This window comes from Notolepis coatsorum (assembly GCF_963971535.1).
Source record: "Notolepis coatsorum genome assembly, chromosome: 10".
NCBI lineage: Eukaryota > Metazoa > Chordata > Actinopteri > Aulopiformes > Paralepididae > Notolepis > Notolepis coatsorum.
Genome location: NC_140174.1, coordinates 59,444,603 through 59,460,480, shown reverse-complemented (window position 1 = coordinate 59,460,480; position 15,878 = coordinate 59,444,603). Strand labels below are relative to the sequence as shown.

Genomic DNA, 15,878 nt, shown 5'->3' with positions numbered 1-15,878 from the left:
GAGGGGAGAGGAAAGGAGAGAGGGAAGGTTAAAGGAGAGAGGAGGAGAGGAGAGGAAAGGAGAGAGGAGGAGGGGAGAGGAAAGGAGCGAGGTGGAGGGGAGAGGAAAGGAGAGAAGGTTAAAGGAGGAGAGGAGGAGGGGAGAGGAAAGGAGAGAGGGAAGAGGGGCGATCAGAGGATAGCGGAATACAGGAGAACGAGTTAAAGAAGAATAGAGTCAGACAGAGTAGAATGAAGTAGATCAGAACAGAGTAGAGTTTAACACAATAAATCTCTGTGGGGCAGTCATTTACTATACATTATACTTATTGTACCGCTGGTGTCCAGAAAAAAACATTGCATTTCCAAGCCACTAAAATAACACATTACAGTTAGTTAGTTAATGAATAAAATAAAACGAAAACCCTGTTTTTTTTTATCTCGTTTTAATCTCGCATTTATCATCTCCATCACTTAAAACCAGGCAATGGTGCGGCAGTGACGGACGCGGAAATCGGGGTGAAACTCAACAAACAATCCGAGGACGCTTTAACACCACCACCATCATCATCACCATCACCACCGTCATCAGCGTCGCCTCAACCTCTGCTGTTGCCCACCACCATCGCCAAAAACCCTGCCTCTTTGTGCTGTCAACCAATGAGGAACCGGCGTTTTAGTTCCTTCTTCTTGTCCAGCCAGGAGTACAGGTTTCTGTTGTTGCCTGACTTCCTGCTGCTGGCGGTGTCCTTCGTGTTCCTGGCCAGTGGGTGCAGTCTTCCCTTTGTCTACCTGGTGTCGTACGCCCTGAGTGCCGGGGTCGACCACCACCAGGCAGCCTTTCTCATGTCCATACTCGGCGTGATAGGCATCGTAGGGAACATCACCTTCGGATGGCTCACTGACAGACGGTAAGTGTGTGTGTGTGTGTGTGTGTGTGTGTGTGTGCGTGCGTGCGTGCGTGTGTGCGTGCGTGTGTGTGTGCATGCGCGCGCGTGTGTGTGTGTTTCTTCATGTGTGTGTATAATTGTGTGTCAATAATTTAAATTTGTGTTAAATTATGTGTGGTCCAAATGTACTAAAAAATTTACAAAACATGGGAAAACCTTTGAGGACCATTTTCCAGACTTCTTTAGAAAAGGATTTGAGATTAGAGTTAGGATAAGGGTCGGGTTCAGGCAGGGGTAAGGTTGGTATTAGGGTTAGGTAAGGGTAGGGATGGGAATCGAAAACCGGTTCCCGTTGGGAGCCGGTTCCTAATTGTCCAATTCCTGGAATCGCATGCCTCTGTGACTATCGATTCCTTTTAACGCTGCCATGTTTTCCCGACCGTTGCGCATTTATGGGGGGACAGCACCCCCTAATAGGGGAAAAAAATACTTGAATAGATATCACTATGAAACTTTCACAGTTTGTTATGTACATATAAACTAAGAAAAAATATATTACAAGTTTTCTGAATTTTATGTTTATATATGCAAATGAGGCACTTCCACCATTAAATATGCACATATTATTTGCATGTATCGCCAAGACTCAGATCACCAAAATGGATAATGCCAGATAAAAAAACTTGGTTTCATTTTGTTGATACATTCAAAACGAAACTTTTTATAGAAAGACTTTGTGGCTATGTCCTCTTATCAGCCCATACATCAGGAAATACTGTATACTGTCATAAAAAAATTATTTTTTTGCCTAGTTTTGGTATCAAATGTACTATAAACCTGGCTATGAATGATATATATCAACAAAACTTTCTATAGAAAGAAGCATAATATGGATGGGAAGAAATGTGGAAAGTTTGGTGTGTGTAGGTACTAGGGAAATGGAGTTCCAACTCTTTGTGTGTAAGTAAAATGAAAAAAAAACGAGTTTTTCCAGAAAACAACCTCAAAGTTTTGTATTGTAAAATGCCATAAATATTTTTTTTGAAACAGCTATTTACAAACACAACACCCAATCAAACCATTAGTAATAGACAACCTAAACACATGCCTGATAACTGAATAATAATAATATGATGTTATTGAACTGAACAGAACTACACACAGGCTACAAACTGTGTAGTAGTGTAGTACCCCCTAATAGGCAAATATATTATATATTGCAAGTTTCCTGAATTTTATGTTTATATGTGCAAATTAGGCACTTTAAAAAAATATATGTGCACATTTATGGATGCAATCAGGCAAAATGAAGTCAAATAAACAACTAAATGTGTGTTATTGACATTTTATTGTCACTAGTTTCATAGAAGACATGTTTAGGAAGCAAAATATAACAAAGTCTCAATATCATTGAAAAAAAGGAAAAAGGCAATTTTGGGGGTGCTGTCTCGCCTTAAAAACAATAAAGTTAGCGTTAGCATGCAGCCATAGAGCAGACTATTTGATTCCTTAAGGGCTTGAAATTGCCTGGGTTTTGGTCATTATGCTCCCGAAATGATCCCACTGTTTGACTGCTTCTATGTGCAGTGAAAACTACTATGCTTTGCAACCTAGTCATTAATTTAATTCGGGGTAAACTAGCGTTAGCTTCGCGTTAGCCGCGGAGCTAACGCTAGCTATAACCTTGCTCCATACACGCTGCTCCGCGTATACACAAACACACACACAGAGAGAGAGAGAGAGAGAGAGAGAGAGAGAGAGAGAGAGAGAGAGACTAGAAGAGGGTGGGGGGCTAGCGGGGGAGGAGCCGTGTGTGTGTGTGTGTGTGTGCGCGCTGGTCTTCTCAAAGACAGAGGAATAACGACCAGTTGAATGCAACTACAGTTCAATAGATTAAATTAGTTTAAGGTATTGAACTGTAGCGGCTAGGTGGCGCAGTGGGCAAGGCGCTCGCCACCAACGCAGGAGATGCTGGGTTCGAGCCCAGCTCTCGGCATTGCTACCAGCTTGGCTGGTCGTTCATACTAATACAATTGGCAGTATTAGGGGGTGGGAAGCTGGTGGGTGGGGATCGGACGTTGTGGACAGCGACTCCTACAGGTCGGTTGGTGCGCCTGCGCAGTAGAATCAGGAAGCGACGAGGGCGGCGTGTCCCTCCCACGCAGACCCTCGCCGCTGAGAGATCGCACTGTGCAGGTGAAAAGATGCGACGGCTGCCTCCTCGAGTACCGGAGGGGACACGTGATGCAAGGCTTCATCCACATTGCAGCCGGCTTGTGGGAGGCATGGCCTAACAACGTTCGAGACAGGGGAGAGTAGAATTGGACAATGCAAAATTGGGTCGGGAGAAAAATAGAAAAAATTGGCAGAAAAAAGTTGATAAAAAATTAAATATATTGAACTGTAGTTACATTGAACAGGTCGCTATTCAATAGATTAAATTAGTTTAAGAATACAAAAATTCAAAAAAATAAATAAATTAGTTTAAGAGAATCTCAAATACATTATTTTATAGAAGTGTATAGTTAAACTTTTAATTTTTTTTTACAGTTTTTGTATTTTTCTGACAATAAATGACAATCAGAAATGTCAAGTTGCCTGTTGTTATTTCTCTAACCAGCTTAGTTCTGTTGCATTTCCAATTTATTTATTTTAATTATTAATTATCAGGAATCGATAAAGAATCGGACCGATAAGCAGAATCGACAATGGAATCGGATCGATAAAATCTTATCAATTCCCATCCCTAGGTAAGGGTCAGGTAAGGGTTGGTACTGCACACCCTGAGCACTGATCAAACACCACCAAGCAGCTTTTCCCTTATTGATATATTGGCATTGTGTGAATCATCACCTTTGGATACTCCCTGACACACAACAAGTGGTTAGGCCTTTTGCAGCATGGGGGTTGGGATTTTGAGAAGTGAGTGAGGGAGTGACGGAGGGAATGAGTGAGGGATGGAGGGAGTGACGGAGGGAATGAGTGAGGGATGGAGGGAGTGACGGAGGGAATGAGTGAGGGATGGAGGGAATGAGTGAGGGAAGGAAGGGATTGCCTACTTATTTTCAGTGAGAGAAAGAGGGATAAGTAAATAAATAAATGTCATGACGATGCAAAAGGTTCTTGAACCAGCTCAGAACCCAATTGAGAAAAGTATTATTCTAAACATTCTGTGGGTCCACAAAATGAAGCAGCTCCAGACTCTATACCTGATGACATGAAAGTACACCTGCCTTCTCTGGTAGCTCACACATATTGACTGAAGTCTCCTGGGCCATGGAAATAACAGTTTGATTCTTAATTTGGGTGGTGTTCCCCTTGAAGATTTTTTTTTTGTTCTATTCATAATTATTTTTATTTTCAAAACTGATTGCACTGCACATTGTTTTGTTGTTCTATTTTGTTGTACACTCAGCAGTTCTGTAAATGAGGTAGCCTCACCTCAGAGCTCACCTGAGTATAAATAAAGGTTTAAAATCAAATCAAACCTTGATGACATCCTACTCATATACCTGCAAACCACCATAGTGTGTCTGACGTTGTCCTATTGATTGTAAAAACATCAATATTTTGAAGTCAGATCATTGAAAATCTATTTATGTCAATAGGAAAATCAACCATATTTTCTCTCAGTTCTTGTGAAGTTGCCTTTATGTACATGCAGGGTTTTCACAGGATACCGATGATAATATGTCAACCCAGGCTTTAAGGCTGACTAGGATCAGAAACAAGGACACTGATAAAGGACATATAAACAAGCTGTAGTCCTCTTGACCTGAGGGGAGCAGATAGACCTGACACACATAAACAAGCTGTAGTCCTCTTGACCTGATGTCAGCAGATAGACCTGACACACATAAACAAGCTGTAGTCCTCTTGGCCTGAGGGGAGCAGATAGACCTGACACACATAAACCATTGACCTCATTTTGACCTCTGACAAGTCCATGATCTCCAATAAAGGGGTGATAGCATGCGGGTTAAGTGATCATTATATGATTTTCTGTACCCGCAAAAAGCTAAAACAAAAGGCCGGCTGTCACAAAACAGTCACATCTAGGGATCTCAAAACCTACTCTAGAGAGGCCTTTAACTAAGAACTGGAGAGCATGGACTGGTCAGATGAACTCAGTGGTACACAGGTTGAAGAAACATGGCTTCGATTCAAAACCAAATTCACAACAATACTCAACAACATGGCACCCCTAAGAACCACCAGGGTTAAAAATCGCGCTGAGCCATGGATGCACACTGAAATACTGGCCGCTATGAAAACCAGAGACAAAAAATGCTCTGAACTTCATAAAAGTCAGACAAAGCTTTCCAAAAGCTCAAACAGTGAACTCCAAGCCCACGTGGTTGAACAAAAAATTCAAAGAAACAGACTAAGAAATGACGTAAACACCATGATCAAAACCGCAAAAAAATATTATCAATGACAAAACTGAGGAAAACAAAAACAAACCACGTGAACTTTGGAAATTACTCAATAATCAACTAGGCTGCAGTAAAAAACTTAAAACCAGATTCTCAAACATAAACATAAAGACGGACAACACGCTCATCACAGACAAGCTGGATGTAGCCAATTACTTAAACATCTTCTTCACAAACATAGCCACAACACTGGTAAACAAACTACCCTCCCACTCAGGGCATTATGGGGTAGAACACATAGTAGCCTACTACAAAGACCTAGGGGTCCGCAAAGACGACTTCAAACTAGAAATGGTAACAACCGATGAGGTACTCAAAAAACTGAGCGCCCTCCAACTTAACAAGGCCACTGGCCATGACAATATCCCCTCCAAATTCCTCAGAGACTCAGCAGCCGCCATCACCCCAGTCATCACACACATAATAAACCTCTCCATAAAACAGGGACACGTCCCCAAGGACTTCAAAATTGCGAGAGTGACCCCTCTGCACAAAAAGGGCCGCAAATTCACTCCATTCTGATTGGCAAGCTAAAAGCAATTGGTTTTGATAGTTATTTTTTTTGATCCACTTTTTCTCCCATTTTTTCTATATTTTCTCCCATCCCAATTTCGTATCATCCAATTCAACCCTCCCCTGTCACGAACGCTGTTTCTTGCCTCCCACAAGCCGGCTGCAATGTGGACTAAGTCATACATAGCACAAGTCCCCTCCGGTACTTGAGGTAACAGCAGTCGCATCTTTTCACCTGCGCAGCTCGATCTCTTAGTGTCGAGGAGTAACGCGTGGGAGGCTCACGCTGCCCCCGACACTTCCTGATTCTACTGCGCAGGCGCACCAACCGACTTGTAGGAGTCGCTTGTTCACAACGTTCGATCCCCACCCTTCAGTTTTTCCCTCCCCGTAATACGGCCAATGTGTATTACTGCGGACGACCAGCCAAACTGAAAAACAATGTGGAGAGCTGGATTCGAACACGCGAATTGGTTTTGATAGTTTATCAGTGAGCTGGATGCAATCCTACCTGGAGGGGAGAGAACAGATGGTGGAGGTAAACGGTACTCTACCCCCCCCCCCCCCCCTCACAGTGAGCTGTGGTGTTCCACAAGGAAGGATACTAGCTACTAGGTTCCTGTTCCTAATTTATGCAAATGACATGTCGTCAGCTTGTGACTGCAACTTGTTCCTGTTTGCGGACGACTCAGCCCTGCTGGTCTCTGACAAGAACAAGTTGCAGGTTGAAAAAACCCTCAGCTCGGAACTAGGCAAAATCGGCATATGGCTCGCTGATAACAAACTATCATTACACATGGGCAAAACAGAGTCCATTCTCTTCGGTTCAAATAACAAACTCAGCAAGACCGACGGCTTCTCAGTTACAGTGGGTGACAATATTGTCACAAGGAAAGATGAAATTACCTACCTGGGTTCCATCCTAGAGGCAAATCTTTCCTGTGACAAAATGGCATCCAATGTAATAAAAAAAGTCAACCAACGAACTAGATTCTTGTACCGGATCTCCTCTCTGGTAAACAAGAATACCCTGAAGACTCTGGCAGGAGCACTCATTCAAGGGTACTACGACTATGCTTGCACCTCATGGTACCAAAGCACCTCAAAGGCGCTAAAAACAAGATTACAAACATCACAAAACAAACTGGTCAGACTTCTACTTGACCTTACCCCTAGAACCCACCTCACCCCTGCCCACTTTGACAACCTAGGATGGCTTAGAGTAGACGACAGAGTACAGCAACTTGCAATGGGCCTGGTCTACAAGATACACTATACGACTAAGGTACCCATGTACATGTCAAAATACTTCCCAAAGGTCAGTGAACACCACGACCACAACACCAGAGGAAGCTCAACAAATCATGTTAAACCCAGATTCGGCTCAAACAAGGGACTAAACACGTTTCGCAATTATGCCACATCAATGTGGAACGCCCTACCCAAAGCTGTAAAGGAATGTGAATCCCTACGCACATTCAAAACCGCTCTTAAAGAGTACCTACGGGAGGCTGCAATTCTAAACTGGCCACCGTAAATGTCCAAACCCCCCCACCCCCTCCTAATAGACAGTCTTCTCCCCACCGCATGTATATATTCTCTCCCCGCCGTATGTATATTTCTCTCCCACCCACCCACCCCCTCCTAATGTACAGTCCCCTCCCCATCATATGTATATACTCTGTCAGGATCTATGGGTAACATTTACATTTACATTTAGCTGACGCTTTTATCCAAAGCGACTTACAAGTTCTGTACGACAGGTCATCAGGAAGGGTAGAACTCTATCAGCTGAGTAACAATATTCATCAAAGTGTTGCGTGTTACAGTGTAGGTTAGTTTATTAGGACAAGTGCATGACAGTAAGGTTAGTTAGGGTTAGATTTTTTTATTTTTTATTTAATTTTTTATTATTATTTCAGATAATGGTTGAAGAAGTGTGTCTTTAGTCGACGGCGAAAGATTGGACGGGTTTCGGCTACGCGTCCTAACTACGCTAACTGCGTGTATGCCTTCTACAACGCTGTTCCGTTGCCGTTTTGCGCTCTGATTGGCCGCTGAAGCACGCCCCCCGAGTGACGCGCGAACAGCCCGCAGCACTGCCCTGCAGCCTTCACCGAGCTCTAGTTCTAACCAACTGTGAAAAGCCCCAACTTGAAACATGGAGTGGAGCGCGATGGAGATCAACCCCGAGGTTGGAAAATCACTTAGATTTCGTAAATATTTACCCGTTTCTCATACGGTTAACGATTCAGTAAACGGAACAGCGTTGTAGAAGGCATACACGCGTCCTAACTGGGGTGGGTAGTTCATTCCACCATTGTGGGGCAAGGACTGAGAATAGGCGGCTTCTCTTTGATGACCCTCCCGGAGCTTGGATAGGAGTACTGTAGGTCTGAGGCGGCCAGAAGATGCAGAGCGTAGGGGTCTTGAGGTAACAGTACTGTAGGGGTCTTGAGGTACAGTACTGTAAAATGTATATATATTTGAATATCGTATATGTCACAAATGTAACAGTACTAAATACCTGTATGTCATGTATGTCCCTATGCCATAAATGTCATGTACCGTACTTTTCGGACTATAAGCCGCGGCTTTTTCCCCCATTTTTCGACCCTGCGGCTTATATAACGGTGCGGCTTATATGTGGACGAAACCCGAAAATCGAAATATTGCTTTTTTTACTGCAGTGAAATGTTATTTATCTGTTTCCTTATTTGCTAAACTTAATACAAATGAGTTAATTCTTGTTATTTGTCCGACAGTATTGTGTCCCAATGGGAGTCATTCTCTGTAGAGGTGGGAACTTAAAGCTCAATATAAGAACGGCCATGCACCACCACCCACAGAATCGAGAAAGAGCAATCAATCTGTCAATCCTTTCCGTGTCCGGGCCGGGTGAAGTTTCCTGTGTTGACTCAAATTAAGCCGCAGTCTCCACTCCTTACATATATGGTAATTAAACATTAAAACACATGCAGCTTATAGTCCAGTGCGGCTTATATATGTACACATCATTCAATTTAGCTGCTGCGGCTTATAGTCAGGTGCGGCTTATAGTGCGAAAAGTACGGTATGTCATAAATGTCACTATGAATTGAAAATGGGGGATCCTGATGTAAACAAGACAAACGTCTTTCTCTGGTCTGCATCCCCTTAACAATTGTGTGTATTGAGCCGTACTGTATTGTACCCATTCTGCAATCTGTTAAATAAAGTTTTCATTCATTCATTCATTCATTCATTCATTCATTCATTCATTCATTCATTCATTCATTCATTCATTCATTCAAACAAGCTGTAGTCCTCTTGACCTGAGGGGAGCAGATAGACCTGACACACATAAACAAGCTGTAGTCCTCTTGACCTGAGGGGAGCAGATAGACCTGACACACATAAACAAGCTGTAGTCCTCTTGACCTGAGGGGAGCAGATAGACCTGACACACATAAACAAGCTGTAGTCCTCTTGACCTGAGGGGAGCAGATAGACCTGACACACATAAACAAGCTGTAGTCCTCTTGACCTGAGGGGAGCAGATAGACCTGACACACATAAACAAGCTGTAGTCCTCTTGACCTGAGGGGAGCAGATAGACCTGACACACATAAACAAGCTGTAGTCCTCCTGACCTGAGGTCAGCAGATAGACCTGACACACATAAACAAGCTGTAGTCCTCTTGACCTGAGGGATGTTTATAAAGCTGACAGACAGAAGTAGCTGTAGGACTGTTGTACTGATCTCATCTATGGATGATTGCTTTATCTCTCAAACAAAGAACCAAACCAAACCAAACCAAAATGCAAACAAGAGTTTGTCTCTTGTTTATTAGTTTCCGTGTTGACCTCCTTCCCTGGTAAACAAAGCAGGCTGTATATATTGGTGACACGTGTCTAGCCAGTGTTTACTGTTTGGACACTGACTAAAAGCATTTAATCTGGAAAATAGATAAAAGCATGTCAATATTGCAAAGTAATAAAAGTCAGGTATTGTGCTGTTGAGAGCGCTGGTAAATTCATTATCTATGTTTTTTATGACTAAATTGATCTCTCTTTTTCTCCTTATCTCGCCCCTTGCTTCCTCTCTTTCTCCCTCTCTTTCTCTCTCCCTCCCTCTTTCTCTCGCTCTCCCTCTTTCTCTTGCCCTCCTCTCTTTCTCTCTCTCCCTCTTTCTCCCTCTTTCTCTTGCCCTCCTCTCTTTCTCTCTCTCCCTCTTTCTCCCTCTCCCTCTCTCGCTGTCTCTCTTTCTATGTATCTCTGTCTGTGTCTCTCTCTGTCCCTATATCTCTCTGTCTCTCTCTCTCTGTCTCTGTCTCTCTCTCTCTGTCCCTCTATCTCTCTGTCTCTTTTTCTCTGTCTGTCTGTCTGTCTCTCTCCCTCTCTCTCTCCAGGTGTCTGAAGCCCTACCGTACTGCCTGCTATGCGTTCGCTGTGGGTATGGAGGGTCTGTGTTGTCTGTTCATCCCTCTACTCCGCTCCTTCCCTCTGCTGGTGCCGTTCTCCATCCTGTATGGCTACTTTGACGGCGCCTACGTGGCTCTGATCCCTGTGGTGACGTCGGACGTGGTCGGGACACCCTTCCTGTCCTCGGCGCTGGGCGTGGTCTATTTCCTCCACGCCATACCCTACCTCATCAGCCCGCCTATCGGAGGTCAGTGAAGGGGGGCGCTCAGTGTGTGTAACTTCTCCAATCCATCAGATGGATTGGAGAAGTTAAAAGAGACAGTGTGCATGAGAGAGATAGTAAGGTGTGTGTGTGTGTGTGTGTGTGTGTGTGTGTGTGTGTGTGTGTGTGTGTGTGTGTGTGTGTGTGTGTGTGTGTGTGTGTGTGTGACTGTGTGTGTGACTGTGTGTGTGACTGTGTGTGTGACTGTGTGTGTGTGACTGTGTGCATGTAGGCCTGTCCCCGACTAAGGGTTTGTATAGTCGACTTTGATTGGCCAAAATGTGCCGATAGTCGATGGATAGTGCATGCAAGAAATATATAAAAATAAAACATTATAAAAAAATGTGGGCTGTGGGCGGTGCTTAATGTCTGAAGGAGTCAACTGAAGGCTTCTTGTCCTCTGCGAAACCATGCAATTGGTCCACTGATGGATACATCTTGATATTTGTCTGGTGTGTTCATTAGACGGGTGAAATCCTCTTTCAGTGCCTCTGTCCGTTTTCTTAGGCAGTTGGGCCTCGCTGGTATACGCGTCATTAGCGTTAGCCACGCTTCTAGGCCTCTTTGATTTTGGAAAGAATGAAAAAGAATATATATATATACTTTTTTTATATTTTGCATTAGACTAAGAGGTTGGCTCCTTTCGATCGATTAGTCGACTATTCGACGGTCAGCCCTAGTGTGCATGAGAGAGATAGTAAGGTGTGTGTGTGCGTAAATGTTGTTACATCATCATTTGCACCATGGCAGCAGCTGCACCAGCATGCTAGTCTAGGCTGGACCAGATAGTAATGGCTCACTGCTGCCGACCTCTCACCCAAATTTATACAACTCAAGGCCACATCATATGCAGGTGTAAAAGATTTTCAAATGGTGAATGTTTTAGAAGGAAACTCAATATACCAGTATTTCTTCCTCTTGTTAAAGTCCTCGATCCAAATTGAGTACATTTAATTTAATTAAATTTTTTAAAGATTATGTTTTTGGTAGATTTTTATTGGCTTTATTGGACAAGTCCGGCAGAGAGGAAGAACGGGAGGACATTATGGGGGAAGACATGCGGCCGAGTCGAACCCGGGACGGCCGCGTTGCACCACAGTGCGTTACGTGGTGCGCCACCCTGGCGCCCCACATTTTATTTAATTAAAACACACTAGTATCTTTGTCTGGACCGTTCAGAAAGTTCCGCGGGCCTAACTTGTGTCCTGAGCCGTAGCTTAAGAACCGTCAGCCTTTGACATCTCAACTAACCTTGTGCAATTCTGACTGGACAACCGGCTGACAATGGTTGAGTTATTACTAATCTGTTGTCACAGAGAGTAATGCACTCATTCGTCAATTACTGACAGGGATGTCGTTGGTCATTCATCAACACTGACGTCCAGTTAAATCAACAAATCTTTATTTTTTGAACAATTCTTTTTTATTTTCAATTGAATCATCATTTGCACCATGGCAGCAGCTGCACCAGCATGCTAATCAACACTTTTTTATACTTTATTTTTGTATACAGTTTTCTGCTGTACGTGACGTTTCTTAAGCTTTTCAAGTCAGGAACCCAAATTACCCTTTTTTTTTCTCGTTGTGGGACTCAAGCTCATTGGAACATATCACAAAGATATTACTACTGTTGGCATATGGGGGACCCACCTGAAAAAGGACCCATCCTTTAAGGAAGTAGGTACTAAAGGGGAACCTCGGGTGTGTTCCTTTAAGAAAGTAGGTACTAAAGGGGAACCCATAATTTAAGAAAGTAGGTACTAAAACCCATCCTTTTCTCTCTCTCTCTCTCTCTTTCTCTCTCTCTCTCTCTCTCTCTCTCCCTCCCTTCAGGTTGGTTGGTGGACACAACAGGAAGTTACACTGCAACGTTCTTCCTCAGTGGTGCCGCCCTCATATCCAGCTCAATGGTCCTCTGCATAGTTGGTGGGATACGTCGCTGTCGCCGCCGGACACCATCACGCCCGTCCACGCCCATCGTCAAGGACGCCAAACATGAGCCCCTCCCACTCAGCCTGGCCCACCAATCAGACCGCTACATTGCTTTCAACAGTGAGGCCAAGCCAGCCGTCAGTCAAATAATTGCCTCGTAGTATTGGGTGAAATGAACAGTTTTATCGTTGAAATACCAAAGTATTATGAAGGGACAGTGATAAGTGGATATTTATTATTGACCAAGCAGGCCATGAATCAAATAAGTGTCATGGTGCTGGACATGGTGAACATGTTTAGTTTGGAAATACAGTACCAAAGTGTGTTGAGGAACAGAAATAAAACATTTGTAGTGATTGTAAATGACAAAGGTCATAGCTGAATGTTTTACATGGAATCACTTTCGTCCATGCTGTTTAAACAGCAACTAATGATAAGCGGAGAGTTTCGCCTTCAAAGCTTCTCCATGGATTTCAGTGCTGCACTCTGAAACAGTAGGATGGATTATGTTGACTTGTGACGGGTGGCAACAAGGAATTCTTATGAAATCACCGTTATCCTCTCAAGCTCAGTGAGCCAACGTGCCTAATATCAAACCACATGTGACTTTTGGTGTCTCATGCAACATGGACCGCGGCACGGTTGATTCAGCCATAGAGTTCATTATGTAATCTATGATGGTTGGAATTCAAACCCACAAAAATCACCATTTTCAAGTCAGTAGCAACAAATCAAGTGTGATATTTTAGTTTTTAAGCAACATAATGGACTACTGTGCGTGATGACGTTCTCAATATGGTTGGTTTTGGTCGGCCTGTGAGAGGTGGGAATTGAACCCATCAATGAGCTGAACAGGTACTTCGACCTTCTGCTAAAATGCATTGCAAGGAAAGACTCCCACGTCACACGAATGAGTCCCTTTTTGCCTTAACCTTCTGGAACTATTTCCTGTTGCTAGGCAACACCTGGTGCTTCTCGAACACTCTTTTGGAACTCTTTGATCCTGCCTTTGATTTCATTAACACAACTCCTTTTAGCACACGGCTCTGGAGAGCCTTTCACCTTCAGGGATACAACAACAGAACAATGCCAATCAAATGTTTTATTATTATATTGTTTTGTTTTAATTTACTCTTGTATTGACTACAAGTATACAGGGTTGAAAACAGTAGTGTAATGAGAGTATAGGAGAAAGGTATAAACTCAAAGGTAATTATACTTATGTGTGGCTGTGCTCTGTATTGTTTTGGTCAAACGTATATTCTCCATCACAGCAAGAAAAATAATGTGAAGAGAAAAAAAGTACAATTTTGTGTATGTTCTCCATAAGCATGTATTGGGCCTATTATTTACTATTAAAACGGACTGCTGGCTGGTTGTGTTGTAGTACCTCTCACTGCCAGAAGAGGGCAGATAAGAGCCATATATTATACAGTACTGTATTAAATTGAATGGCCTGTTGAATTAATATCCCAGTGCTAAGATCCTTTTAATTCAGGGTTATCCAAAACTGGGTTCCACAAGACATTGTGTTTGGCTCTCGAGAAAGTGTTTTTGGTCCTCCAAATGATGACACTGGATGAGAAGATATTGTCTGGTGTATTGTGATGCATCAATTATATCTGAGGAGGCGTTATTTGCAAAAACTTGATTCACTTTTTTTTTTTATTATTATTATTCATGTTGGAGATACTGTTAGAAAGCTGAATAAAAGCTGAATTTATATTAAAATGGTTGTCCAAACCACATAAAGGGATGAGAAATAACATGAAAGACCGTACAATATAATGTCTCAAATGTTTGTTGTATTTCCAGTTTAGTTTAGATTGTTCTAGCCTGTATACCAATTAGTTCAGATACAAAACACCAGCAAGAAACATAATAAGACTTGAGGAAAAAAACTACTTTATATGTCTCTAATGATCATGGTCCAATAGAAGTTTTTGGCTTTCAATCCACCAATTGTGTTATATGTTATTTTGGCCCTTGGCTCTCCTTAAAAATCCTTTTAATAAGCGAGTTAAACCATTGTTTATTGAACACAAACTCTTAAGATCAAACTAAAAACCATAGGAAAAAGAAGAAAAGCAACGGCATAATAGTAAATACATAGTAAAGATTATGAAGCTCATCGCTTTCAGTTCCTCAGTCCAAGAAGTGGAATTTGATCACAATTTAAACACATACAAACCTTGGGCAGAAGCAGGTTGGCATATCTAATCTAAACGCTGAATACCTTTTGAAGATTTGGGACTGGAAGAGACACGGTTACTAATGTGAAACTGCTAAAACTGTGATATTTGTTGGTACCACTGATGTCTTCATATATATGCTATTTCAATCTATGTGATGTTATTAGGGGCATTATAAACTTGATGGATCAACAAAATGAGGTCAGTTTCTTAAACTATTGGTCACAGGGACCCAAAATATATCATGATTCTGTTGTAGGAGAGACCCCACATGACTTAAGTACCAATGGGCTATAAACCAGCTGCACCAACCTTCTTTTATTTGGACCTTATGGAAAGGTATCATGGTAGTATTATAGTCATTTAAGTTTTACCATTGTATAAATAATTGACCATGTCATGTATCGCCATGGTACGTCTTTGGTACTTAATCCAATTTAAATCATGATACTGTGGGTAAATCGTGGTATTTCCATCATATTTTGGCCACTACCACCATGGTAATGGCCAAAGAATTATGTAAATACCACGATAGTCTTTGGTAGGGGGGGTCGCATGCTGAGAAAGTTAAAGGATGTTATTATGATGATTGATGTACAGTGTAACTTGGTGATGATTTTTACTGGACCTGTGTTGCTGTTCCACCGTGCAGAAAATGGTCTTTGTTCTACATTAGAACTATTTCTTATAGACCTGTCTGAACTGCCACACACACAGATATGGATACTTCTGTTGAGAAACTGTTGCAAGATGTCATACTTGAGAATCTTACGCTGTCCAAAAAAACTAGCATCCAAGATAATTAGTTGTTTTTATAATTTTAATGTCAATAAAATGAAATAATTCAAAGTAAAAAATATTTTTGTTTCTGCCTTTCGTGTTATTTAAAATTCTGCTTCCCGTTTCTGATAACCGCTGAGTCATGTTTCTAGTGCAGGGGTTCTCAACCTGGGGGTCGGGGGTCGCCAGATGGTTTTGGGGAGGTCATGAAATTATAAAGACATCATCATGTTCATAACAGATGCTTTTTTCTCCTGTTATTTCTTTTTAGTTTAGTTTATTTGACAATTATTCAAATACATTACATGTTACAACAAGTCATGCATCCTAGAATTATCAAGGATAGCACAAAAGTCAGACTTATTTCCATTGTGGTCCTTGGTCTCAGCAGCACATGGTATTTACATAAACATGTATTACACATATTACCATCAGCCTACAGTATATTGCTAAAAATAGAATTAAAAAGTAAAATACAACATTATTAATAA

General features: G+C 42.2%; 1 protein-coding gene across 1 annotated transcript in view; it reads left to right on the top strand.

The window, feature by feature from the left end:
* LOC311235343 (monocarboxylate transporter 12-B-like) overlaps positions 1-15,451 on the top strand; it is a 44,955-nt gene extending 29,504 nt beyond the window's left edge. The window contains exons 5-7 of the mRNA XM_084322776.1: positions 463-889; positions 10,209-10,468; positions 12,317-15,451. Of these exons, the coding sequence (XP_084178902.1) occupies positions 463-889; positions 10,209-10,468; positions 12,317-12,576 (947 nt within the window). The 3' untranslated portion in view covers positions 12,577-15,451. The remainder of the gene's footprint in view (positions 1-462; positions 890-10,208; positions 10,469-12,316) is intronic.
* Positions 15,452-15,878: the final 427 nt, after the last annotated feature.